This window comes from Cheilinus undulatus, linkage group 12 (genome assembly GCF_018320785.1).
Source record: "Cheilinus undulatus linkage group 12, ASM1832078v1, whole genome shotgun sequence".
Classification (NCBI taxonomy): domain Eukaryota; kingdom Metazoa; phylum Chordata; class Actinopteri; order Labriformes; family Labridae; genus Cheilinus; species Cheilinus undulatus.
In genome coordinates, this window is record NC_054876.1 from 16,315,818 (window position 1) to 16,342,057 (window position 26,240).

Here is a 26,240-nt window from a genome sequence, read left to right on the forward strand (position 1 = left end):
ATATTAGAATATCACAAAACACCAGTCCAGAAAAAGGATTTATAAGACAGAAATGTTGACCTTCTGGAAAATTATGCTCATGTACTCAGTTACTAGTCGGAGCTCCTGTACAAAAATTACTGCAACTATGAAACATGGCATGGAGGCAGGCAGTCAGTCCATGGCACTGCTTGGTTCTTATGACGCCCAGGTTTCTCAGGTCTGTATTGTTGAGTCTAGTGTCTCTCATCTTCCTCTTTACAAAACCCCAGAGGTTCTCTATGGTGCTCAGATCAGGAAAGTTGGCATGACATGGCAGCCCAAACCATGACTGACAGTGGAAACTGAAAACACTGGACTTCAAGTAGGATTTTGTGCCTCTCATATCATCCTCCAGACTCTTGGACCTAGTTTCCAAATGCAAAATGCAAAAATTAGTCTGATCTGAAAGCAGGGCTTTGAACCACTTCTATTCCTTAGCCTAGGGGAGACACTTATGACGTCTACGGTTCAGGAGTGGCTTGACACTGAGAGCACAAAACTTGTAGCTCATTTCCTGGACCCGTCTTGTGGTGGCTCTGAATGCACTGACTACAGCCTTGTTCCAATCCTTGTGAAGCTCCCCTAACTTCTTGAATCTGCTTTGTTTGTCTGAAGGCTGACCTCATCCCTGTTGCTTGTGCACCTTTCCTTACAACACGTTACTCTTCCAGTCAACTTTCAATGAATATGCTTTGATGCAGCAATCTGACAACAGCTAACCCTTTCAGCAGTGACCTTCTGTGGCTTTCCCTCATCATGGAGGATGTCAATGATTGTCTTCTGGACATTTGCCAAGTCAACAGTCTTCCTTATGGTTGTGGTTGTGTTTACTAAAACAGAAAGAGAATGAAGGCTCAGGAAACCTTTGCAAATATTTTGAGATAGTGGAATTTTGATTTTTGTGAGCTGTGATCATCAAGATTTAAAAAAGTGTGAATAGGGCATATGTTTCCACTTCAAAATAACCACCTACTCTTTCTTTTATACTGCTATGACAACACAAACACCCATTTTGAAAGATACTTGTGCCCTACAGAAAGGATACACGCTCGGCTCAAGAAATCCCAAAACCCCAATAATTGGCCCCCATTAATCAAACATTCAGGGCAGCAAAAAACAGCACTTCATCAGGGATTTCAAGTGGTAGCCCCTTCTTGTCAGTGTTTTGTTCATTTAGTCCCAAGACACCTCACCAGAGGGCTGAATAGTGATCTTCGGGATCCCAGAACCACCCCCTCCATGCTAGCTCTCACCGCCCACCACGTCAACACAGAGACATTCTCATCTTGCCCACCTTACCACATAGTCAGAAATGCTAGCCTACACAGCAATGCCACCATAATCGCAACTACAAAAGGACAACTATTCCTAGCAATGATATTACATATGAAACTGCTAAGAGCACAAGAGGGAGTAGAAATCTCTTTACTGTAAAATGTACAGCAGATAAAAGGGCAGACAGATAAACTGACAAATCTACATTATGATAGCTGCAGGCATCTAAGATCCAAAGGTATTCATAAGTATAACAGAAGTTTATTAGGCCTGTCATGTGCTTGAGAAGTGCTGCACATAATTGGCAAAATGGTAGCCTTTGAGGTTTCATTGAAAAGGTTAAGTAAAGCTAAGAGACCATGGTGGACCTTGTCTATTTTATTCTATTTCTCAGGATCTACTGTGAAAAAAAAGAGCAGGAAAAACCCCAAGAGGTTAGTGAAAAATGACCTATTTGTGAACTTCCTGGCAGAATGAGGTTGCCTGATCCAGCATTTATCAACCTTTTTTCTGTCAAGGCACCTTTTTAATTTGAAAAATCTCAAGTTCCCAATCAAAATGTACTGATTTGAAAAAAAATTCTACATCTGTATGACTGCCCGAGGATCCTTGTGATATAATTACTAAGATAAACCTCTAAAGCAGAGGATCTCAACCAATGGGTTGGGACCCAGAAGTGAGTCACAGAGCTGCTTTCAGTGGGTTGTGACTTTGTGCCTGAAAAAAAATAATGGCAAAAGTCTATGAAGTACTGAGGCCATAGCTGACGTACACCTGTTTTATAGAGATAATAATCAAATTAAAATATTTTCTCAATATTTCAACTCATTTATCTGATTTTCTTGGTGTAACCACACTGCTTTTCCATTATAGTAAGGTTACTCAATAAGATCTCTGGAAAACTGGCTAAAATTTACACGCTTTCATAGGGAGATAGGATGTAAAATACTTTTTCCCCTTGTCTCTTTTAAGTCATATTTTGATCCATTACTGCAACATCTGCAACAAAATATGCATTGTTGAAGATTTTGAAAATTTGGGTCAAACTTTGTCATTGGAGAGACTGTGGTGGGTCCTGGAGCAAACAATTAAACTGCCGATATTTCTATGGAATGGGCACATAGACCATAAGAACTAATTTTAGTGCATTCTGGCCAACCTGCAGAACTGGACCTAAAAGAAAAGCATGATTCTTGCATAGTGCTTATGACATATACCTATTCATTTTCTGACCCACATGCTGATGTGATTTCAGGAAAAGGGCAACTGTCACAGTTTTGATTATTAATGTCTGATAGCTAATGGTGTGCAGATTAATGATAATTCTTGGAAGTATTTTGAAGAAACCCCTGATGATGTCAGAAGGCACCCCAGGATGCAACGACACCCTGGTTAAGAAAGGCTCTCTTAAGCTATGATTGTCTACGTCTAGTCAGGGTTGGGATTTATGTTAAAAATAGAAAAGCACTCGGAGAGTGCAGACCTCCACCATTAGCCCTATCTCCCAATAGTGAAGAATCCTTTAAAAAATTCCTGGATCCGTCCCCATGTGCCCCCCACCACGGTATTTGCCGATTACTCATTCGCTTCACCGCGGGTGCCAACAGATGCACCCATGGTCTCACAGGACAACTGGAAGTCATGGCAGAGGGTGAATATTCCTCTATTCCTCCCAGCATTGTGAGTATTCTCGCTACAGTTCGCTGTCTTTCTCTCTGTTACGCCCCGACTAGTCTCCTCGACTCGGCGTGCATCTTTCAAACTCTATAAACTCCAAAACTTTGAATAGAAACACACCCAAAAACTGCCGCTGGGATTGAAGTTACTCATGTCCGCCATCTCCTGGTGTAACGTGGTAACAGCGCAGACCTCCGCCATTAGCCCTATCTCCCAATGGTACAGAATCCTTTAAAAAATTCCTGGATTCTTCCTTATGCTGTTTCTGACATTTCCTGAAAATTTCAGCAAAATCTATCCACAACTTTTTGAGTTATGATGCTAACAAACAAACAAACTAACTAACCAATGAATAAACCCACCCGATCACATAACCTCCTTGGTTGAGGTGATCAACAGTACTGGCTATGTTGCAGCCTGCAAGTTTTCCTTTTATTCCAGTGTGCTATTTCCTTTTATACACTAGCACCTTAAATGTTGACTTTGGACAGATATTATTTCTTTTAAATAAAACACTGAAATGTTGCCTCTGTTGAATACAATTAGAATGGGTAAAAAAATGCTATGTTTGTGCAAATATGTTGAGTAGGCCTATTTGATGTTCACAATGTTGACACTATTTTAAACATTTTAAGTTGGTTGTTATAGTTACCATTTGTTTGGGTTGGTTGGGGGATCATAAAAATGTTTAAGAGGCATTGCTTAAACATTTGCAAAGCATGGTAGAATAATACCTTAAACATCCCACTGTTATTGTGTGAATTGACATCATCAGGTAAACTGTTAAATTACTCACATCCTCAACCCAGAGATTAAAGTTTCAACAGTGCCACTTAGTGGATAGCTATAAAATAGCAACTAATGAAGTAACCCCCCCCCCCCCATGAAACACTTGTCAACCAACTAAGAATATTATCACAGCAAAATACAAATTCAATTAGTCCTCCACTAAACTCAAGTAATAAATGTTCACAAGACTTTAAATGGTTATTACACCCACTAGAACCTCTGATATGATGAACAAAGGGAATACAGTTGATAGGAAAAAACAAAACAAGCACACACAAAAGAAATATACAGGAATGCATGTGAAAAATGACTCACTGACATCAAATAATCCCTATTCAGTGACAGAGTTTACACTTTTCAGGGGTTCAGGATGAGTTTGTTTCTCTGTAAGTACAAAGATAAGAGATTAACAAACTCCACAACAATATAAAATAAGAAAATATCTCTTAAAGCTTGATGAGAAAATCATTCCTTAATTTTTATTTATTAATTTTTACTTAATATGTTTACATTGAAGAAAGCTCCCATTGTGCTTTTCTTTTAAGCGTTGATCTTTCATTAACAGTTCATGTCCTGGGTTGTAGCCACAAGCTAAATAGAGATCTTATCACTTACATATAGCTTTTAAGTAGAAATGACTAAAAGTATTAGCAGGAAATATTTAAATAAAATTCAAATCAGATAGTGTTTCTTTTTCAATTAAACTTAATGTGATCAAAAGACTGGTGAATTAACAAGCACACATATTTCACAGGTTGAGAGAAATAAAATCAAAGCATCAAGAAACTATAAAATATGAAGACTTTAAGGCAGATAAACTTTCATACTGCTGATGAGGTTTAATGATTTCCTGGTGGAGCAGGATGACTGGCCATAACTTCTTCTGGACAATAGAGGTCGTGTTTGAGCTGTCTGAGAGAGTAAAGAGAGACAGTCAAGGTCTAATTACTCTCACCTGATGATGACACCAACCACTGCATGCTTACTTCATATGTTAGTGGGCACAAACTGAAAAAGATAGAAAATATTTATCATGTAGCTTTCTTTTGCCCTTTCTTTTGAACAAGAATCAATTCCTATCTAAAACCTATGAGTGTCTATTTCTGTTTATACACTCCTCTCCAAAAGTATTGGAACTGTCAGGCCAATTTCATTATTTTTGCTGTAGACTGAAAACATTTGGGTTTGATATCAAAAGATGAATATGAGACAAGAGATCACAACTCAGCTTTTATTTCCAGGTATTTACATTTGGATCTGGTATACAACTTAGGAGATAGCATTATATTTTTTTAAACCCCATTTCTTAAGGTGAGTAAAAGTACTGGAACAGATAGACTTAGAGTAGATTAAAGTAGGTAAGACCAAATATTTAGTTGGAAATTGTTTGTTTGCAATAACTGCATCAATCTTGTGACCCAATAAAATTACCAAACTTTAGCATCCTTCCTTTGTGGTGCTTCTCCAGGGTTTGGCTGCAGCCTGTTTCAGTTGTTTGTTTTGGGGGGTTACTCCCATCAGTCTCCTCTTTAGCTGGTTAAATGTATGCTCTATAGGGTTCAGGTATGGAGATTGACTTGGCCAGTCTAAAACCTTTCACTTCTAGCCCCTGATGAACTCCTTTATTGTTTTAGGTCATTATCATGCTGCATGATGAAGGATGTCCCAATCAGTTTGGTTGCATATTTCTTTAAATTGGCAGAAAAAATGTTCCTGTAGAAGTCCCAGAGAGGCCATGACATTACCTCCACTGTGCACTTTGGTAAAGCTTCATCTTTGTCTCATCAGTCCATAAAACTCTGTACTTTTTAGCAAATTCTAGCCTGGCCTTCCTGTTCTTCTTGCTAATGAGTGGTTTGCATCTTCCTCTTCTGTGAACAGTAGATGGTGATGGCTTCACACCTGCCTTCTGGAGGTTGTTGCTGATGTCACTAACAGTTGTTTTAAGGTCTTTCTTTGCAGCTGTCACAATGTTTCTGTCATCAACTGCTGCGGTTTTTCCAGGCCTACCCATTCAACGTCTGTTACCGAGTACACCAGTGGTTTCTCTCTTCTTCAGGACATTCCAAATGGTTGTACTGGCTATGGCCAATGTTTGTGCAATGGCTCTAAATGATTTTCCATATCTGAAACTTAGTGTAGACATGCAGCACTATTTATTGTTTGAATAACCAGTGTAATAGGATACAATAAAACACACCTGTCAGTCACATGTTACAATACTTTTGATCACGTTACAAATGAGTGGGCCCAAACAAAAGTCAACTAAGTGTGCAACAACATCTTCAGTGACATTATTTTGTAAATCTACTGATAGAGGCTGAAGAAAAGTGTTTCTATTTGAATCAAAATGTCTAATGCATCCATATGAAAAATAGTAATTCTTAGTTAATATTGCCAACTCTTGTACTGGGGGGTAATGATGACTGACTGGGAGGTGGAGGTGTCAGCATCTCCTTAAATAATCAGACATTAATTAATCTTTACTTACACAGATGTGCAGTGCTGCCTAAATTATTGTGGTACTTGAGTCTGACTCAAATAAGGATCTGAGTCAGACCTCTGATTTAAAATCCCTCACTCGAGGAGTTACTCTCTCATTAATAAAAACAGCAATCATCAACATCTGTTCTCTGATTTGAAAACAGTTACTCAGACCTTCAATGACTCAGATGTTCATTTTGGTGTGTTGTAATTGGTGTAGTAACAATATTCACTTACTTCTCAGTATCTTTATTGGGGAAGAAGCAGATAACAGGAAAGATGTACTGTATTAACGGGGGTGACCTAGTACTTACCCTGTTACTTGGCCTCTCTTGTACACCTTTGGGCAGATGACTTAAAACATGCATAGTGTAATGTATAAGAGGAAAATCTTGGAAACTCACATTCAAAACTTAAGAAAGGTTGAATAAAATATTAAAGATGTGATTAAAACTCTATCTACTGTACATCTATATATATATATATATATGTCTTTATCTGTATCTATGTATTCTGTATATACTGTATATACATCCATATATACATATGAAATTTCCTTGCGGTTTTCAGGTCTGTGCCAACCCAACTATCTGTCCTGACTGTGCTGTAGGCCAAAGTTTCTGAACCTGGGGTCCAGGACAAGGATACAATAGTTAACTACAATTAACTAAATAACTAAAAGTAAAGTGTAAAAACATTTTAGTAACTGACATAAAATGATAACTAAGCTTTACAAAAAATAGAAATAAATAACCAAAACTTATTTTTTGTGCTTATAGCTACAATAAAATAAAATTTGAGACAAAATCTCCTAAATTTTAGTCTTTGACAGCACAGCAGCATACTGAGTGGTATGAACACCCAAGCCTGGACAGTGTAAAATGGCCTGGTTTGATTGGTAAAGCCTTTACACAATGCTAGTTTTAGGCCTTGAGTTGCTATCAAACATCAACTTTGAATAAATAAAATCAGCAGTGAAGACTAAATGTATTTGTCAAAATTGTATGATCACTTTTTCTGACCCTTTTGGGTCTCACACCTGAAAAATGAAAAACTAACACTTCAACTACTAAAAACTAAACTAAAACCAAGCATTTTTGAAAAATAAACACTAAACATTACCAGCAGTGCAAAAAAATAAAAGCTACACAAAATTTTTAACATAACGTAAAAACTTGGTCCAGGATACCCTAGGGAAGCACCAAAGATCTCAGGGAGGGGGCGAGGTGTTGACTGCTCTAGGGCTGCCAAAATTAGATTTGCACATATTGACTAGGAAATGATAAAACAGTTATTAACCCTTTCATCCTGAGGCCCCTTTTCAGTGTCTAAGCTTGAAAGTGCATACCCAGATACAACTGAGTATTTCTCTGAAACTACAAAGTCTACATGAAAACGCTTGGCATCAATGTAAGATAACTCTTTACAGGTTTCAGCAGGCGTGTAAAATCCCTGTAGAAGTTACTGGGACTGAGTAAATAAAGATGGAAAATAGCAAAACAGATTTTTTTTTCTGCCTAAAAAGTGTTACACTTTTAGAGTGAATATCTCTTGTGTCACTGGTATGAAATATTGTAAGAGTATTGAGGGTGTCTTGTTTGCAGTAAAGTACTGTGTTTAGAGGAACTGTAGTTTTTGACATCTTTTCCATCTACTAGTTGTGGTCCAAGTTGTGTTTTGTTTAGGTGGAAAATGAGTTTGTTAGTTTGCTGTGATCTGTGGGCTTTAAACGTGTGTGACAGGACTCTGTCGATGGACTTTGAGACTGCCTTTTAAAGGTTTTCTTTAGAGGAGAGCTAGCCCCAGATATGGGGCCTCTAGGGATGAAAGGGTTAACAGCTTTTCTTAGGTACATGTGAGCGGGGGCTCCAAGAAAAATGCTTGGGTAGTATTGCCCTAGGCTGTGATTACTTGCCTCATCCACTCCTTACTGTGTTCTAAGGGTGTGGACTTTGTTATTTTTCAAACAGATTATCTTCCCATGCCCCTCGTATATGCAAGGACATCCAGAGCAGGCGCAGACAGCTTACTTGCCACATCTACACCTTATTTCAGCCCAGGCATGCCCAAAAGTTTTGCTAAGGAATCTTTATGTAATAGTATTAATTAAACATTAATATAACAATTTAAAAAAATCATTTTTAACATTAAGTCTTACTGTAGAAGGTCTTACTGTTGAAGACCTTATGCTGTGAGTATAGTTTATGTGTACAATAGCCCTGTATTTTCCTGTACCTGAATAAAAGACTAAAAGAAAGCCAGCTGTGCCTCAATACTTTATCAAAGTAATGTTTCATTAAACTGTTTGTATGAACTGCTATAGTCGCTTTTGTGACGTCATCCAAGTTTTCAGCATATCGCCGAATTAAATAAGAAATTTTTATACAAAAAACAAATAGTTAAAAATTCTGCTTGGTTTTAAAGCATTATGAATTTATTAATGGTTTATCTTCTTGCCTTTATTCGTATTTGCACACTTTGTGCATTTATCGTTCGGGCATTATAGTGACGTAATCAAACAGCGCCCGTGTTGTTTGAACCGTTAGCCCGCGTTAGCGACATGGATATGGATACGTCATGATATTTATGGTTAACGACGTATCATTTTCTCACAACACTGTAGTGTATTGAGTGCCCCCGGGGCAATATTTTGTGGGCAACGCTTACATATTCTTTGAAACACTCCTGATGTTTCTTCTTCTCGTGTCGGAAACTGTGCTACTACTGGCAGGAAAAGTTTTCCGATAGTTAGCAAACAAGCTAACATGAGATTCTTCGGCAACAAACCTGTTTGTTGTCCACAATGGAGGATGATTCTTCTTCTTCGGTGGTGACAGGGCTGTCTAACGTGTCGTTTCTTCAGAGGACGTTAGAGCGTTTATCCTCTACAAAGTGTCTGAAACTGCAGAGTGCGGAGTCTTCTCCTGTCGCTGTTCTTTCTCTTCAGAGGTATTTAGCTGAGCAGACTGAAGGACAGCGGGCTGACAGCTACAGCTATGATGTGACGGTCACTGACGGTGTGTGGAGAGCCAAATGCTTTCTCCACCCGAGCTTAAATCACCTGGTGTACACAAACACCCTGAGGACTGGGACTGACGTCAGAATCACTCAGTGTGCCTTTGTTTACAACGAGAAGAGACTGGGGCATGGTTACATTTGTATTGAGAGTCTGTGTTGTGGTGTGGAGAGATCTGCTGTCCTGTCCCATGTAAAAGATGTCACTTCACTGCCTATACTGGTCAAACAGGGCATGGAGAGGAGTGTGGAGCTGCAGAGTGATGTTCCCCTTCAGGTGACCCGCAGACACTACCTGTCTCTGTGGAACAATGATGATCCAGAGGGAGACATCTGGACCTCAGCCTGTCCCTCCTCATCTGACACAGTGCTTGATGGTGAGAGACTCTGATGATCCCATTGTCACTCACACTCATCCATTGACTGACTCCCCCATTAATGCACTAAATATGTATTTTACAGTAGGATTGTTGTGATACCAGAATTTTAAACCTTTAAAAAATACTAGCAAGAATCAACTTATATCACATCCTTTCTAGAGACCAAAATTGCATCTAAAACTAAGTCCTGGGTACAGTAGTGGATTCATAATATTTGAGAGATGGGGGGGCAAAAATATCAAAAGGGCACCTTCTGTAAGGGGTGGACACAAGTGCACAAAAACTGGTGAAACTGACTGAAATCTGGGTTAAATCTAGGTCAAAATAAAGAGAAAAAAAAGATTATTTAGGGATGCAAGATGATATCGGCTTGATATTGTTATCAGCAGGTATTAGCTAAGAAAATAAATATAACAGTATTGATTAATATGAAAATATCTACCAATATTTAAGACTGGTATTTTGGATTCAAAAATCTGCCTATATCAGCTGTAAATATTGACCATACAAACAAATAAATTTTGGGAGTTTCATGCTGTACCAACAGACCCATGGAAGCTAAAGTCTTTCTTTATTTATAATCGTTTCTAGCATGTTTAAGTGTGTTTTTAGGGCTGAAGTTTGTCCATCCTCAAACTTTAAACTGTGTTTTGGGGACTAAAGTTGTAGGTCTGACCTGCTTTAATACAATGTTACAGTGTCATTTAGCAGACACTTTTGTCCAAAGCAACATACATTTGGGAGTATGTACAACACAAGCAAAGATCTAGACAAGAAGAAACAACATCAGCAAGTGCCACAAATAGTAAATATCAATACTAGTAATTATATCAGTGGGCAGGATAGGAATAGTCATTGACCTTGTTTGTGGCCAACTGGGATGCTCTTCTCAATGAATAGCAGCATAAGTTCAGAGAGCCTGCCTTCCCCAAATCTGGTGAGTCTTGATCAGCTTTAATATGGAGAATGACTGCTCTATTGAAGCAGCTATCGTTAGCAATGTTGCATAGCCTATATAGGATTTTGAGGAGCTTGGTTAGGATAAGGAAGGTAGCTTTATTACGCATTATCCACTAGAGCTGCTCAATTATGGTAAAAATCATAATCATGATGATTTCGATAAATGTTTAACAAATTTTCTGGTTATTGTTCATTGTTTTAGACCTGTCTCCTAAAAAACACCCTCAACAGGACTGGGTCATAATGCTTTTTTTTTGCCTTTTTGTTGTCTCCTTTAGCTTTCACAGCAACATGGCATGGGGCGTAGTGGTCATTAAATCTCAGCTTGTTTTCATTATTGTGGGAAGCTAAAATTGTAATTTAAATCAAAACTCAATTAATTGCTCAGTACTTTTGTCCTCTGGAGAGGCACCCTGAAGGGCAAAATGTAATTTTCCACTGAAAGGGTACCTTTGAGGGCACTTCATCAGATTTTGTCCACTGAGATGGCACCCTAGAGGGCATTCTTTTAATCAAGTTTTGTCCATTGAAGGTACCTCAGAGGGAACTTAGCCACATGTTGTTCTCAGGAAGTTTTAGTCTTTAGATTTAGATTAAATGCCTTTTAGTTTTGGTCACATTTTAGTCTGTTCAAACTTTCATTGCTTTAGTCTTGTTTTAGTTGATGAAAACTCAAAAGCGTTTTAGTCCAGTTTTAGTCAATTTGAAATCCTTACATTTTATTTTTTTAGGTTTAGTTCAAACATTTATTCTCTTGCCTTTATCTGGTACAAAATCATGTTAGTGGGTTCTATGCAACCTTCATAGCGTAGGATTCCTGCTTCCTACAGCAGAGTGGAAGAAGTGCTACAGGTTTACTGTTTTTTGACAGATTTACCCACAGTTGGGAAATACTATGCGTTTTGAATGCCCAGTGAAAGCTATATTATGTTTTTGTCTCATTTTGGTAATCTTGACAAAAACTAAACTTAATTTTCATCAGACTCTAAGTTATCAAATAACTGTTTTTAGCTAGTCTTAGTTTTAATAAAGGGTAGTTGACAAAAATTTTTAGTCAGAGTTTTAGTCAACAAAATTAACACTGCACCAAAGAGGAACTTCACCATGCTTTGCTCACTGAGAGTGCACCCTGGAGAACACTTAATCATGTCTATTTACCATAGGGGTATCCAAGAGGGCACTTTTGCAGCAGTTTTTTCTAATATTATTTTTCATCAACATTAGGGCCCCATGGGAGGCAACTGCTGATAAAGCAAGCCTTTAACAACATTACCAAAACATTGACAACAAAATCAAAAACGTAGACACTGTGCAGGCATTCATCTCCATTTTTAAAAGACAAATTCCTTGGTCCACGCTTTCTGATGAAATGGTTGCCATTTTTAAAAGTTTTGGTAGTTTTCAAATTTTATCAGCTACTAAAATAATGGAAGTTGTCTTTTGTTGTTGTTTAAAAAAAATGTTGCCCACCTTTGTCCACAATCTTGCTTTCTCAACAGTGTCCAAGATTACTCTTCTTAGTAGCCTGGAGTCATCCTTTAGAAGCAACTGGAAACCTCTTCCTCTTCTGGTGAAGATAATACACAAATCTAGATTACGTTACTATGGGAAGTTTGGGCTGAAGATCGATTACCCCTACCAGGTGAGTTTAATCCTCCCAATACTATTCAACAGTTTAACAGGATCTTATAATAACACATCTAACTTCATATTCATTGCTCTGTTATTATGTTGTATAGTGAACTTGTTTCCCATCTCATGCTTTGTTATTTTCAGACTTACTTTGAAGTGGCTGACCAGAGTGGTACAATGTCTCTTGTGCTTTGGAATGAACTATGTCCAGAATTTTACCACAGGCTAAATGTTGGCACAGTTTTATACCTCCAGAGTTACACCTTGAAGCAGAGTTATGCAAAACGATCACATCCACAAATGGATCATCACAGAATGAAAACCTTTGATTCTGTAGGTATGTAAAAACCTTATGGAAAACAGTTTTGCAGTTTGAAGATCAGTGCCAACTGTGTGAATAACACTAATGGTTATTGTGGTTTGTCTGGAGAGGTTACACCACATTATGACTTATGTATGCACTGTATATACAGTCATGGACAAAAGTATTGGCACCCTTGGAATTTTTCCTGAAAATACACCGTTTCTCCCCGAAATTGTTGCAATTACAAATGTTTTTGGTATACACATGTTTATTTCCTTTATGTGCATCGGAACGACATAAAAAGCAGAAGAGAAAAGCCAAAATTGACATAATTTTACCCAAAACTCAAAAAATTGGCCAGACAAAATTGTTGGCACCTTCAACTTGATATTTGGTTGTACACCCTTGGAAAAAATAACTGAAACCAATCACTTCCTATAACCATCAACAAGCTTCTTACACCTCTCAACTGGAATTTTGGACCACTCTTCTTTTGCAAACTGCTCCAGGTTTCTCAGATTTGAAGGGTGCCTTCTTGCAACAGCAATTTTGAGATCTCTCCATAGGTGTTCAGGGGGATTTAGATCTGGACTCATTGCTGGCCACTTTAGGACTCTCCAGTGCTTTGTCTCCACCCATTTCTTAGTGCTTTTTGAGGTATGTTGCCTGCTGAAACACCCATGACCTCTGATGCAGACCCAGCTTTCTGACACTAGGCCCTACATTGTGGCCCAAAATCTTTTGATAGTCTCCAGATTTCATGATTTCTGCACACAGTCAAGACACCCAGTGCCAGAGGCAGCAAAATAACCCCAAAACATGCTTGAACCTCCACCATGTTTGACTGTAGGTACTGTGTTCTTTTCTTTGTAGGCCTCATTCTGTTTTCTGTAAACAGTAGAATGACGTGCTTTTCCAAAAAGCTCTACCTTAGTCTCATCTGTCCACAAAATGTTCTCCCAGAAGGATTGAGGCTTACTCAAGTACATTTTTGCAAACTCCAGTCTGACTTTTTTATGTCTCTTTGTCAGCAGTGGGGTTCTCCTCGGTCTCCTGCCATAGTGCTTCATCTCATTCAGATAATGATGTATGGTCCAAGCTGACACTTTTGCACCCTGAGTCTGCAGGACAGCCTGAATTTATGTGGAAGTTGACTGAGGATGTTTATCCACCATTCCAACTATCCTGCGTTGCATTCTTTTGTCAGTTTTTCTCTTCCATCCACGTCCAGGGAGATTAGCCACAGTTCCATGGGTTGTCAACTTCTTGATTATATTACACACAGTGGACAAAGGAATTTCAAGATCTCTGGAGATGGTCTTGTAACCTTGAGATTGTTTATATTTTTCCACAATTTTGCCTCTTAACTCCTCAGACAATTCTGGGCTCTTCTTTCTCTTCTCCATGCTTGGTGTGACACACACAGGCACACAACACAAAGGTTGGGCCAACTTTTATACATTCTAACTGGCTTCAGGTGTGATTTCTATATTGCCAGCACCTGTAACTACCACAGGTGAGTTGAAATGAGCATCACATGCTTGAAATAAAATGATTTACCCACAGTTTTAAAAGGGTGCCAATAATTTTGTCCGTTCCATTTTTTGAGTTTTGTGTAAAATTATGTCAATTTTGGCTTTTTTCTTCTGCTTTTTTGTGTTATTTCAGTGCACATAAATGAAATAAACATGTGTATACCCAAAAAATTTGTAATTGCAACAATTTCTGGGAGAAATGGTGTATTTTCAGGAAGAATTCCAGGACTGCCAATACTTTTGTCCATGAATGTATGTATCTTATTTGTCAATCCATTAACTGTCTCCTTTTTGATTTCTGAACAATGCAATGCAAGAAATCTGCCTGAACCCTCGAAACCCACCTTCAGTCATCACTGTGGTCTCACCAAAGAGTGTCCTACCTCAGTGGGGATTACCTGAAGTGTGCTACCAGTTCACCACCAGGTTTGGGCATTTACACTGTTTGTCATTTGTTATTGAGCACTTCCGGTGTGAAAACCATAGCAGCGATGGCTCCCTGGGAGGACTTGGTGGATGAAGCATATGAAAGGAAAAGCTTAGCTATGCAGAATCAGAGAAGAAGCTGAACAGCGAGGAAGGATAATTAAGGTCGGTCTGGTAGAAATGGGATAAAGAGAAGCAAGATCAGCTGACTCAGTACTTAGATAACTGAGAGTGCAGGGACAAATTTGCAAAAGACAGTAAAGGAGATTCCAGATAAAACAATTAAGACAAGTCTGAATTTGGATGTAGAGGAAAAATGATGGTTGGAGGCCAAAATTAAAGTTTAGAAAGCCATCTAATCTAATCCTCTGTTCATCTTTCCCTCTTCATGAAGATGAGGGAGTAGGTGGAGGTAGAGCAACTTAACAGTAACTCACAAGGAATGCAAAGGGGCATTATTTCTATTTTTTAAATGTATTTAACCTTTATTTAACCAGGAATATTACCATTGAGATATCAAAATCTTTTTCTTACAAGGGAGTCCTGGCCAAGGTGGCAGCAAGATTGGTTTCACACATGTGACCAAAAACAGAACATAATAACAGAGGTTACATCAATCAACTAGTCCGCAGCTTCCAGTAGAAAAACATGTGCATACAGTGATCAAATGCTTCCTAACTCTGGCTTTGAAATCTTCTAAACCAATGCAACATTCAAGTTTAAGGTGTCAAGAGAAAGGTGTCAGCCCTGTATTTTAGTACTGTTAGAACTGTAAAAGGACAGAGTGGTCAATGGCATGGATTAGAGCATATCGACCAACTATCCAACCAGTCAAGAGAAAGGTGTCAGCCCTGTATTTTAATACTGTTAGTACTGTAAAAGGACAGAGTGTTTCCTGGAATCAATGGCATTGATATCATTCAAGTAAGGGGTCTCATCACTGAGCTCCAATCCTTTTGTTAGGGCACAGTTATCTTGTATTTATTTCAGAGTAGTCAGTTGTTATTGAGCACTTAGGGTGTTTGTGCTAGTTTGTGCTACTTTTGCTTTTTAAAGAAATACATTAAGCAGTACTTGTTATCTCAAGTTCTGTCAGCCAGTCCAAACTAAGACAGTAACTTTGTTTACCAAAAAAAACCCTTCTGCCTATATCTTTTTGAACTCGCTGTCCCTATATTGGCATTATGGAGTCCTTTGAAAAAATTAAAAGTTGTCTTTAAAATCCATCCCATCATGTGAATCTTATTTTAAATTGCAATGGAGTTTCTGAGCCATGCTCTTATTACATGTCTTTTTTAAATTCTGTTTTATTACCATCACTTTTGTGTTTTCTGCATGTTTTATTACTTTGCCTTTATGATACAACCTGACCTGTAGGACCTGTTCAGTGAAATGTGTTGTTTTAATTTGTGTATTTTACAGGTCAGAGTTGGAAAATTTGTCCAACAATTCGGCATGTGATGTAATTTGTTTGGTGACATTTGTTGGCCGTATTGAAAGGGTGAGGAGCAAAGGCAACAAGGGTAAATTCTGTTACGTTTTTAACCAGCTAACTTTTTAAAATAGAGTTAAAGGTGATGTTTTGGAGATTGACTGTGTTGATCTTAAAGGTCCAGAAAAATACTGGACGTTTCGCTGGATCCATGCAGTGGATGGGACCTCTGAGAAACCTTTTATCCTGGAGGTTTTCTCCTCTTCTCAGCCAGAAATCTTCAGTCGAATTTGCCCCAGTAAGTATTAACTCCTCTTTGACAGATCCACTGCCTCACCTGTAAGTGCTCTCACTCACCTACTAATTATATGTAATCTCTCCCTCAGTGACTTACCTGGTGTGCACTCAGATGAGAGTTTGCCAAGTTGAAGGTTCTTTGCCATACCTCACAAGCAGCTGTGAGACTGAGACGTTCATCACAGGTGAGTTTATCTGGACTAAGAATAAAACACCTGATAATCTCCATGAAATGGTGGTGTCAGTCTCTGAAGTCACAACAAAACCCTTAATAATCTGTATCCATAACAGGCTACCACAAAGGTCAACCGTATGTGAGTGACCCTAAAGTGAAGAGCTTCATCCAGTGGACCAAAACACTGAAGGACAACGTCGTCCTCCAGAAGACAGCTGTTGGTGGTCATTACTGCTACCCTCATCCACCACAGGTGTTTACCCAGTCAATGGCAGAAGCCTCAGGTGAGGGAACATCGGCTGTATATTTGATTTTGATAAAATATTCAAATGTCTGGGATAATTTGGCCTTAAAATGTATTTCAGAAAGAACTGAATGTCCTCAGGTTCAGTCTTTTACTGGATGTGAAATGTGTAACTCTTGTTCAGTACTGAAGCAAAATTAAATTCATACAGCTCTCTTGTGGGTGGCAGGACTCAAATCAAATCTGGGTCAGATTTCTCTGCACAAATATACAGCGTGGCATAGTTAAGATACAGTAAATCTGGCTCTGTTTGTCTGAATGCAAAAGATTTTCTTTCAAACCACCCAAAATACTTATAATTAGGGGTGTCAATCACTAAGGTTTTTCATAGTCGAATTTGATTCGTCAGATTTTGCCTTTAGTCGACTAATAGTCGAGCAGCGTTTCTGTTAGACTTTTTGTCCCCAGACCGGCAGTCCTCAAGAATTCCAGGCATTTAGAACTACCGGACATTTGCTTTAACATTATTTTGTTGTATTAACAGCAGCAAAACGCATTAATCTCTCTCTTATTTTTTGTGTAAGTGGTTTAAAGTATCAAAATGAAAGCTGCGCGCTTTTCCTTACACATGCAGTCAGATACACAATATACGCCCACATTAAACTCATAAACAACAACAGTTAGCTTCACATCAGCACCATTAGCCTGTGAGCACTTTAGCTGCAGCTTACAACAGCCAAATACCATCCTCCACCGACAACAACGAAGCATCCAAACACATAAAAAGTGCTCTCTTAACTGGACACTGCGTATAAACTCTACATTTCAAATGAAAAATGAGTCTTACCGTTAGCTGCTAATATCAGTCCTCATGATGATATTGCTGTAACCTCTGCTAAAGCTGGAAATCCAACCATCCTGGTTTATTTGGACTAGTCCCGAAAAGACAAATACTCCACAGAGAGTTCGGTCCAGTCCTCCTCTCATTAACGGCTTATCCAAGACTACTTCTGCTAATTAGCTAGCGTATGCCTCTCTCTCTCTCTCTCTCTCTGCCGCTGCTGCATCGGTGTTTCAGCAGCTCAGCCATAGTTCCCCTCCTTTCAGCCTCTTCATTACTCACAGCGATGACACAAAATCCCTCCATACCGCTGATGATATTAAGCCTTTGGTTAACCGGGTAAACCTCACTTAGATTAAAATTCTACTTTATGAGAAAGCTCTGGTCAAACTTTCCCACTTTCCCTGCATAGTCCCCAGCAACTGCGAGCTTGCGCCGAGAAATAGACTTGCCTTGACGTCATCGTGCATACATAATTAGCCATGTGCTTGCCGTCTGAGGTGATAAACAAACCCAGCACCGCAGGACAGCGGGTGGAGTGTGATTCGACTATGAGGATAATAGTCGAATCAGACTCTGACGAAGCGAATCGTCGAATCACAGACTATTCCAGGTCACCCCTACTTATAATTCCATATTATTAATCTCTGAGAGAAAATTTTAGTCTACACTGTGTAATCGAGAGACTTCGGGTTCTTGTCTTGCTGGAAAATAAATCTTCACCCAAGCAGAAGTTCTCTTGCTGACTGAATAAGATTGTCCTACAGGATTTTTATTATATTTTGTACTGTTGTAAGCCTCCCAGGGCTGGCTGCCGAGAAGCATCCCCACAGCATGATGCTGTCATCATGCTTCTCAGTGGGGATAGTGTATTTGTGGTGATGTGCAATGTTTGGTGTGTGACAAATATAGTGTCTTGTCTGATAGCCAAAAAGCACCATTTTGGTCTACATCAGACCAAAGAACTTTGTCCCACTTGACCAAGGAGTCTCCCACATGCCTTTTGGCAAGCTCTAGTCCAGACTGAATCTGAGTTTTCTTCAACAGCGGCTTTCTCTTTGCCACTCTCCCATAAAGCTTCAACTAGTGGGCAACAGTTGTTGTATGCAGAGTGTCTCCCATATCAACTGCTGAAGCTTGTAACTCCTTCAGAGTAGTCATAGGTGCCATGGTGGCCTCTCTCACATGTCTCCTTCTTGCACGGTCACTCAGTTTGTGAGGACGACCTGATCCAGGAAGATTTACACATGTACCAAAGTCTTTTTTTGGATCATCCTCATTCTTTAAGTTTTAAATTTTATTTTAAAAATGAAATTTGTGTATTTGTTCTTCTAAATCTTTAAAATGTGTTTTAAGGACTGAATATGTAGGTCTGAACTACAGGGATTTACATATCGGTTTCAATATTGGTATCGGCGAGAATGAATTTGTAAATATTGGCATACCTGATATCGAATATTTTGCATCCCTATATAAAATAAATGTATGTATACAATCAGTATAAACTGAGACGCATTAGTGGAGAGATTCCAGAGTGAGGGGCCGCTTAAGGGATGCCTCAGACCCTTGGTAGTTCAGTGTTATGTCCAAAGGTGAAGTGGACTGCAGTCATGCTTTTTTATTAAAGCATATTTCAGGTTGAGTCAAAACTTCTCCAGGAAATAATCTGTAATTCCACAGAAATCCTTTGTTTTTGCACATTCCAGTGGGTTTTCTATATCTTCTCTATTTTCCAAATAGAGCTGGAAGTGAACTGGCACCTTTCCAGCCACCGAAACTGATTTCCACACCTTAATCTCCACCGTGACTTGAACCAGGGACCTTCTGGTTCCCAATCTGTCCTCACAGACTGAGCTACCACCACACAGAGTTCAATAGACCAGCAGAGCCTGGTTCCTGAATTTCAGTAAATATAATTTGATTTAATTGTCAATGTCTACTTTATTTTCCAACTCCAAATGTCTTCAGCTCAGGCTCCTCTGGTTGCTGTGGCTGACTTGAAGAAGGAGTTAGAGACCCTGCAGTACAGGGAACACAAAAAACTCACAATACAAGGACAGATCACAGCAGTGCGATTCGTGAAACACCCGAAGACCCCAGAGTCTAGAGGAGCACAAGATAAAGAGGTAAGGCACGGGTTCCTGCAGATCCTTGAAAGTCTTTAAAAGTCCTTAATCCAAATTTTGAAATGTAAAGCCGCAAAGGTCTTACAAAGTCTTATTTTTAAAAGTGAGAGGTCTCTAATTTTAGATGACACTTGGTCTAAGATGTGTCTTGATCCAAGTACGCCCAGGCCAGCCATGATAAAAAAGTGTAACTCTCCTTTGTAATAATTTACTAACTGCTCAGAATCAGACTAGCAAACCTGCCAGTATGTGCTATAATAAATATCATTGTACACTATGTTGATAGAATAGGGGCACTAAATGTGCCAGAAATCATCAAATTTGGGTGTTTGTGGCCAAAAAAAATATTTACTCTCGAGCTGAACTTTTTGTGCAAGACACAACTTAATTCAAGCCGAAATCTTGATTCACATCATATTCATATCCATGCAAAATAGCTTCTTAAAGCATGGGACAATGTCTTTAGTTGTTGTGCAGCTGTAGTAATAACAGATTTGTGTTTAGTTGTTGGTTTTCATTTTTTAATACCATCATACCCTCTTCATATTTTACTGGGGTATACGGCATTACCGCCAGGTGTTCAAAAATCACATTATACAGGCGCTTGTTGGTGTGAACGCGCCAGCATAGAGAGCAGAGCGCACGCCTCCACCATCAACTTTCATAACGTAAGCTTCACATGAATGCTGGAAGTGATTTATAATACATGAGTTGTTTTTACACTTATTAAGTCAACTAAGCTACAGACAGAGGAGCAAAAGAAGTTCCAGTTTTCCCCTTTCCATTTATAACATTTATGCACTTTTCCGCTCTCTCCCCTCCCCTCCTCCCTGATTTAATAAGAAATGATAATCGTCTATTATCATATCAACTCGGGGAATGTGATGTAATGTTCCGTGTGCTTTTAAACAGATGAAGATAGGTCTTTATTGTTATTTATTTTAACATTCCCCGTGGTATGCTCTGTCCAGGTTTGTCTACATTTCACTTAAAAATGGGTAAAGATAAGTTTAAATGTTTTTGAATACCTTTGATGGTTTTAATTGTGTCTGGCATCACTGCTGAAGGACACAGCACAAAAGATTAATTATAAACTTTATCATTTCTCATCACCCAGAAAGAAAAAATAAAGTATTTTCAACTACAGTCAGCAGTACATGGTTAACAGTTTGCCTAAAGGTGTCAGCTGTGCCGTGCGAGGATGTGTGCGCCAGTATATGTGCACACTCATAGTTTGCCAAATTGGTTCATCATCGTTAACAGGAGTTCTTTAATCACTTTTAAAGCATCTTCACACACAGGCGGTGGTGCTGCAGCTAGAAATGGACACAAGGGATTTATTATAGATGTGCCCTCATTAAACAGCACCATCTTCATGACTGTAATTAAAACAGTACCATGGCTTTTTTTTTCAATACCCCAGTATATGGTATTACTGTTTTACCACCCATTCCTAGTACTTAGTTCTAGGCAACACTGTCACTTTTATCAAAGCACACCATTTGGGAACCACAGTCCTACATCACTGGACATTGCATAAACAGAACATTAAATCAGATCATTTTCCCTGGTTCCATGTACTGAGAAATCTTACCTGCCTTTTATTTTTGATCATTTGCTGTGCTAAAAATGGTATGGGTTTTGATTTTTCTCAGTTCATGTCTTAAAAAAGTTTTAAATTTCATTTTTTTAAAACTGTAGAACCCTGTTGGTGCTATTTAAAAGTTTTTTTTGCAATGCAAAAAGAAATTATTACAAGTTTGGAGTAAGTTAACTGGTTTCTGCAGGTGCTGGATGGTTCTACTGAAGTGTGTGAGCCAGAACCACATGGCTTCCCCTCATCCAGTTCAGTGTCCTCTCCTGCTGAAAAAATCTCTGCAAGCAGAAGGAAAAGAAGAAACACAATGAGGTATCATCTCACCCTAGTCCTTCTTTGATTTATGAGTGTGATAGTGCATCATTAATTGTACCTTTGTAGCTAGTAGGAGCACATTTCCACCTAAAGCCTAATGTAAATCATCAGATAAAGTTAAACATTGCAACGTGTTTTACAGGGAAGCCAAGCAGTCCTCTCTGAACCGTGGTAACCTGAAAGCAAAAAGGTACTTAAGACACTGCTAGTGCGAATCATTGATATCCAACTAAAACCTCTCTGAGCTCATCTATCTTTGCTCGTGCAGGAGGCTTGGTGATAAATTCAGAGAGGAAGGAAGAGAGCAAGAAGAAGAAGACAGCGACTCTGATCCTGAGCAGGTCCAGGATGTCGAGTCTCGCCTCAAACTGCAGCATCAAGATCAAGGTACAGAACTAGAGCTTCAGCTTTATGATTGTGCACCAGGAGACTGTACTGCAAAGAGTGTAAGAAAGATAATTTTAGGGTTAACTCTGGGTTTCCAGGACTACAAATGTGGCTCTTTTCTTACCGTGGTAGATCACCATGGTAACTTTAGCTGAATGTCCAACCTGCTCTGGAGCAGCTTTATGAAGCAGCAGCCACAGTGGTCAATAAAAGACTGTGCTCAAGAATCCACACAACTATTTAAAAGCATAAAAGGGCTAGAATTTAAAAACATCAAAAACCTCTGCAGCTGAATGATGGTCTTAAGTGTTTATACAACCAGTTAAAACATCTTTAATAAAAGACAGGATGAAATGAAGCACAGTTATGACCAGTAATCTCAAAATTTAAGCCAAGAGTAAGAACCAGGGCATGTCCTCTGATGTGTGTTGGTTAAACGACTGAGTGATTTTTCTATAAGTAGAGGAAAATTGCATTGAAATGCCCTGTTAATAAAAAAAGTAAATAATTGAGTCATTTACTAGTTAGAGAAATGCAAACAAAATACATAACATGTTTCCTATGGACAGTGCATGCATTAGCAACTTATTTTTAATCAGAAGTAATTGCCTTCAGTAGTGTTTATTTGATTGCAGCAAGGTAATGATAAATAGATGTCAATATCAGCTCCATCAGCTGATATGAAATGATCATGGTTAGTTATGTTTCCTTTTTTTTGATAAGCCTCATAGTACTTCCTTTCTGAGTCTGAGCTGAGTTATTTAATCCTAAACTGTCAAAAATTCTTCATGTAAGAGAATGATGAAACTGAGGGAAAATTTCAGTTAATATTTTTAGATCAAGAAAAGGTATGTCTGATGTGAACAGCTCTCCTGAGGTCCTTATAGTAAAAACGTGTTGGATTCAGGTCTGGGCTCTGACTAGGCCACTCCAGAAGGATTTTCTGTTTTTTGAAGCCATGATGTTGAAGATTTACTCTGATGTTTAGGGTCATTGTCCTGCAGCATCACTTCACTTCTGTTGAGCTTCAGCTGGCAGACAGCCACCCTGATATTTTCCTGTAGGATACCCTGATAAACGTGGGAATTCATTTTCCCCTTGATAATGGTGAGCAGCCCAGGACCTGAGGCAGTAAAGCAGCCCCAAATCATGATGCTCCCTCCAGTGGTCTTCTGGGTTTACTTACTTTTTCCAGCAGCGCTGTGAAAGTTTAACGGCTGTGTTCGATAAAAACTTAAGATATTATAATTATTAGTGTGGTACTGGGTTAAGCACATTGTGTTTGTCTATATTTCTGACTAAGATACAGATCAGATCACATTTGATGGCCATTTAATGCAGATAAACTGGATAATTTAAGAGGGTTCACATACTCTTTCTCGCCAATGTATATTGCAGTAATGAAGATCAATATTAGTAGAGATACACAATATTATTGGCATGATTTCAGCATTGGCAGATAATAGCTTAAAGGTTAAATATCAGTACTGACAGATGACAGTTTCAGCTGTTATTTACAACCAATGGACTGTACGGACTTTTCAGCAGTATAAATCATGTATCAGCCGTAGGGTATCGCAAACTTAAGGGGAGCCACCATGAACCCCGAATATTTTGAATGAAACCCAAAACATAAAACAAATACCAGACTTCCCTGCTCCTCCTTCAACTCCTATTGACTCAGCCTCTCTTTGCTGGTGCGTAGGTGTTTACATATCAGTGTTGGTATCAGCTACAATAAGTTTAGAAATATCAGATATCGATAAAATCCTCTATTGTGCAACCCTAAGTATAAGCATGCATTTGTTCTTTAACACCTGATAATTGTTTATTTTACAATCCAGTTCTTCCTGAATTTTTCACTGCAGCAGTCTGATTTCAGTCTGATTTTAGTTGTTGTTCAGCTCTGTCATATTTTGATTACATAGTTTGCATAGTTTGTTAAATCTGATGAGCTTCTTACAGCAGACTTGTTCATGTGTATAGATGGTTGTTTGCTTTACCTCTGCCCCTTTTAATGTGAACATAGTCCTGTTAAAAAGTTAACTTCAAGGGTCCATAGCCTGCTTTGTGTGATCCTTTTGTGTGATCTCCTTGTTGGGGAGCCCGACAACCAAGACACACTGTATATGCATAACTCGCTCTGTGCAGGCCTCTGATGTGTTTTTGTCCACCCACAGGCTCTGATGTGCTCTCCTGGGAAAGCAGCAGCTGGCCGAAGCAGAAAGAAGAAGTGAGTGAACATTTGTGTCAAGGCCGTCTTTACGAGGACAGCGTCTCTCAGAGGTTCACATTTGATGATAAGGACGTCCTCCTGCAGCAGAGTAACCTTCAGCCAACACGGTGGACACCAGGGGCTACTACTGACACAATCCAGCCTGCTGCCTGTCCAGGATTTTACCAAGTTACTATTTTAGGTAAAATTTAGAGTAAAGAGGTCACTGAAGCATTTTAGCTTCTGTTATCCAACCCGTGTGTCAGATTGTAGCCTCTGCCTTTATGTGGGCTGAGATTGGGACGATTGCAAAGATGCAATGACCAAAATCTTTATTTAATCACCAGGCATTAACAAGCAGATAGCCATCAACGCTGCGTATTTCCCTGTCACAAGCTCAGACGAGCCCCGGGCTGTCGGTCTTCCTCAGGATCCCCATGGCAACACAATGCTGACGTGCCTTTCATCAGGCTTCCTCTGTCCTCTCAGTGACTCTGCAAACCACAGTGAAGTGATACATCCTGAGCCAGGTAACCAGCACACGACATGTCCGGGTTTAACCCCAACACACAGCAGCAGTGTGACGGATGATGATGAAATGTGAACATAACTGTGTTGCAGAGGAGGTGTTGGCAACTGCGGGGGAGCTGGAGGACACACATGTTGTGTGCGTCTTGGATGTTTGTCATCTGGGTGGAGATCTGGTGGAAGTCCTGATCAGCAAAGTTTACAGAGTGGCGGAGGTTTGTCTCGATTAGGACAGACAGAGAGTCAGAGTTCAGCTCTCTAAGAGTATGTGTAAATATCACAATTGTTTATTCATCATGTAAGTTGGTTATTTTTGATTGGGAGAGCTAATAAAAGCTTGACACATTGATTTAGACCAAGCTTGATAACTGTAAATTATCTGATTTCTTCTTTTTAAACATGTATAGTAAATGTAACATGATGTTTTAATCATGTGTTCAATTTTTAAAGAGAAGAAACTGTTCCTATCCACACTGTAAATATTAAAATACATTTCACTGCTTTTTCATTTTCACTAAAAGTGTTTGCCATAACTGATGAATGTTACAGGTTTTTATGGGTGCTTGAATTTTAATGTTTTGTTTTCAAAGTTTGAAAAATGCTTTTGGATTTTGAATAAATGGCTTGAAACAGATGTTGTATGCCTCTCATGATTAAAATAGCTATCTGACTGAAAAGTTTGCTTTTACGCTGAGAAAATTAAAAAGTTCGAGGGTTTTAGCTTAAAAAAAAACAAAATAATTGATAAAATATCAGGAAAAATAGTAGAATATCAGGCAATAACCAAGTGCAGTAAAGGTATCAGTCATCATTTTATAGGGGACTTCAAATTTACATTTAGTAAAACTTTCTTTAAAATGATCAATTATTTTGAGGCATTTATAATAAGTAAAAATCCTAGAAATAAAAGAAACACATTTTTAATTTTCATACAATTCTTCATAACATGCAATCATTTTAAGATTTAAAAGTATCAAAACACAGCCAGAAGTTTGAATCATTGACACCTGATGTATAAGACCAGTGTTACGGTTCAACTGGTGTTGGATTATCTGGTGACACTCTGTTAAACATTCTACTATGCCACTTCCTGATTTCAAGAGTTTATTCATGTGTTTGGAGTCATTAATGCTACTTGGGGAGAGTTTGCTCTCTGTTTACAGAGATGAAAACTTCAATGTCTGCAGATGTTTGATTAAAACAAACCAGATGACAGTGGCTCATCAGTTCTACTCTGTCACCCAACAAACACTTTCAGAGTAATGTTTCTGTATCTGAAAGCAAAGCATTTGCAATGAAATTCCCTGTTTATGAAACTAAAATATGATAAAAAAAATCTACTATTTGAGTCTTATTATTGTTCAAGGGCACTGAAGTTTGGGAAAGGCTGCTATAGACCTCTAACCTTGCATAGCAGATGGATACGCCCGTTTCCGTCTTTCTCACTGGCAACAAATCCATCTGGCATGCCAGGTCAATAGACCTCCTAATACTGATCATAGTTTTGGTTGTTTAAAGCAGCATTTGTCAATCTTTTTTATACATTGATTTATACCTATTTTATAACCTGCTGAGGCACTCTTTA

General features: G+C 38.8%; 1 protein-coding gene across 1 annotated transcript; it reads left to right on the forward strand.

The window, feature by feature from the left end:
* The first annotated feature begins 8,801 nt into the window (after positions 1–8,801).
* Positions 8,802–25,273, forward strand: radx (RPA1 related single stranded DNA binding protein). The gene is made up of 15 exons (XM_041800587.1): positions 8,802–9,638; positions 12,101–12,243; positions 12,378–12,570; positions 14,390–14,498; positions 15,921–16,021; positions 16,109–16,228; positions 16,317–16,412; positions 16,519–16,686; positions 19,456–19,613; positions 21,401–21,522; positions 21,668–21,715; positions 21,794–21,912; positions 24,093–24,329; positions 24,475–24,657; positions 24,749–25,273. Exons 1-15 carry the CDS (start codon positions 9,050–9,052, stop codon positions 24,883–24,885), a joined length of 2,523 nt encoding a protein of 840 aa, XP_041656521.1. The 5' UTR covers positions 8,802–9,049; the 3' UTR covers positions 24,886–25,273.
* Positions 25,274–26,240: the final 967 nt, after the last annotated feature.

What these genes read in the sequence shown, in the direction of transcription:
- radx (XM_041800587.1), top strand. Translation starts at nt 9,050, where the DNA reads ATGGAGGATGATTCTTCTTCTTCGGTGGTGACAGGGCTGTCTAACGTG. An exon ending in GAAAACCTTTGATTCTGTAG is followed by an intron (nt 12,571 to 14,389) that starts GTATGTAAAAAC and finishes ATGCAATGCAAG; the next exon opens with AAATCTGCCTGAACCCTCGA. An exon ending in GGTAACCTGAAAGCAAAAAG is followed by an intron (nt 21,716 to 21,793) that starts GTACTTAAGACA and finishes TTGCTCGTGCAG; the next exon opens with GAGGCTTGGTGATAAATTCA.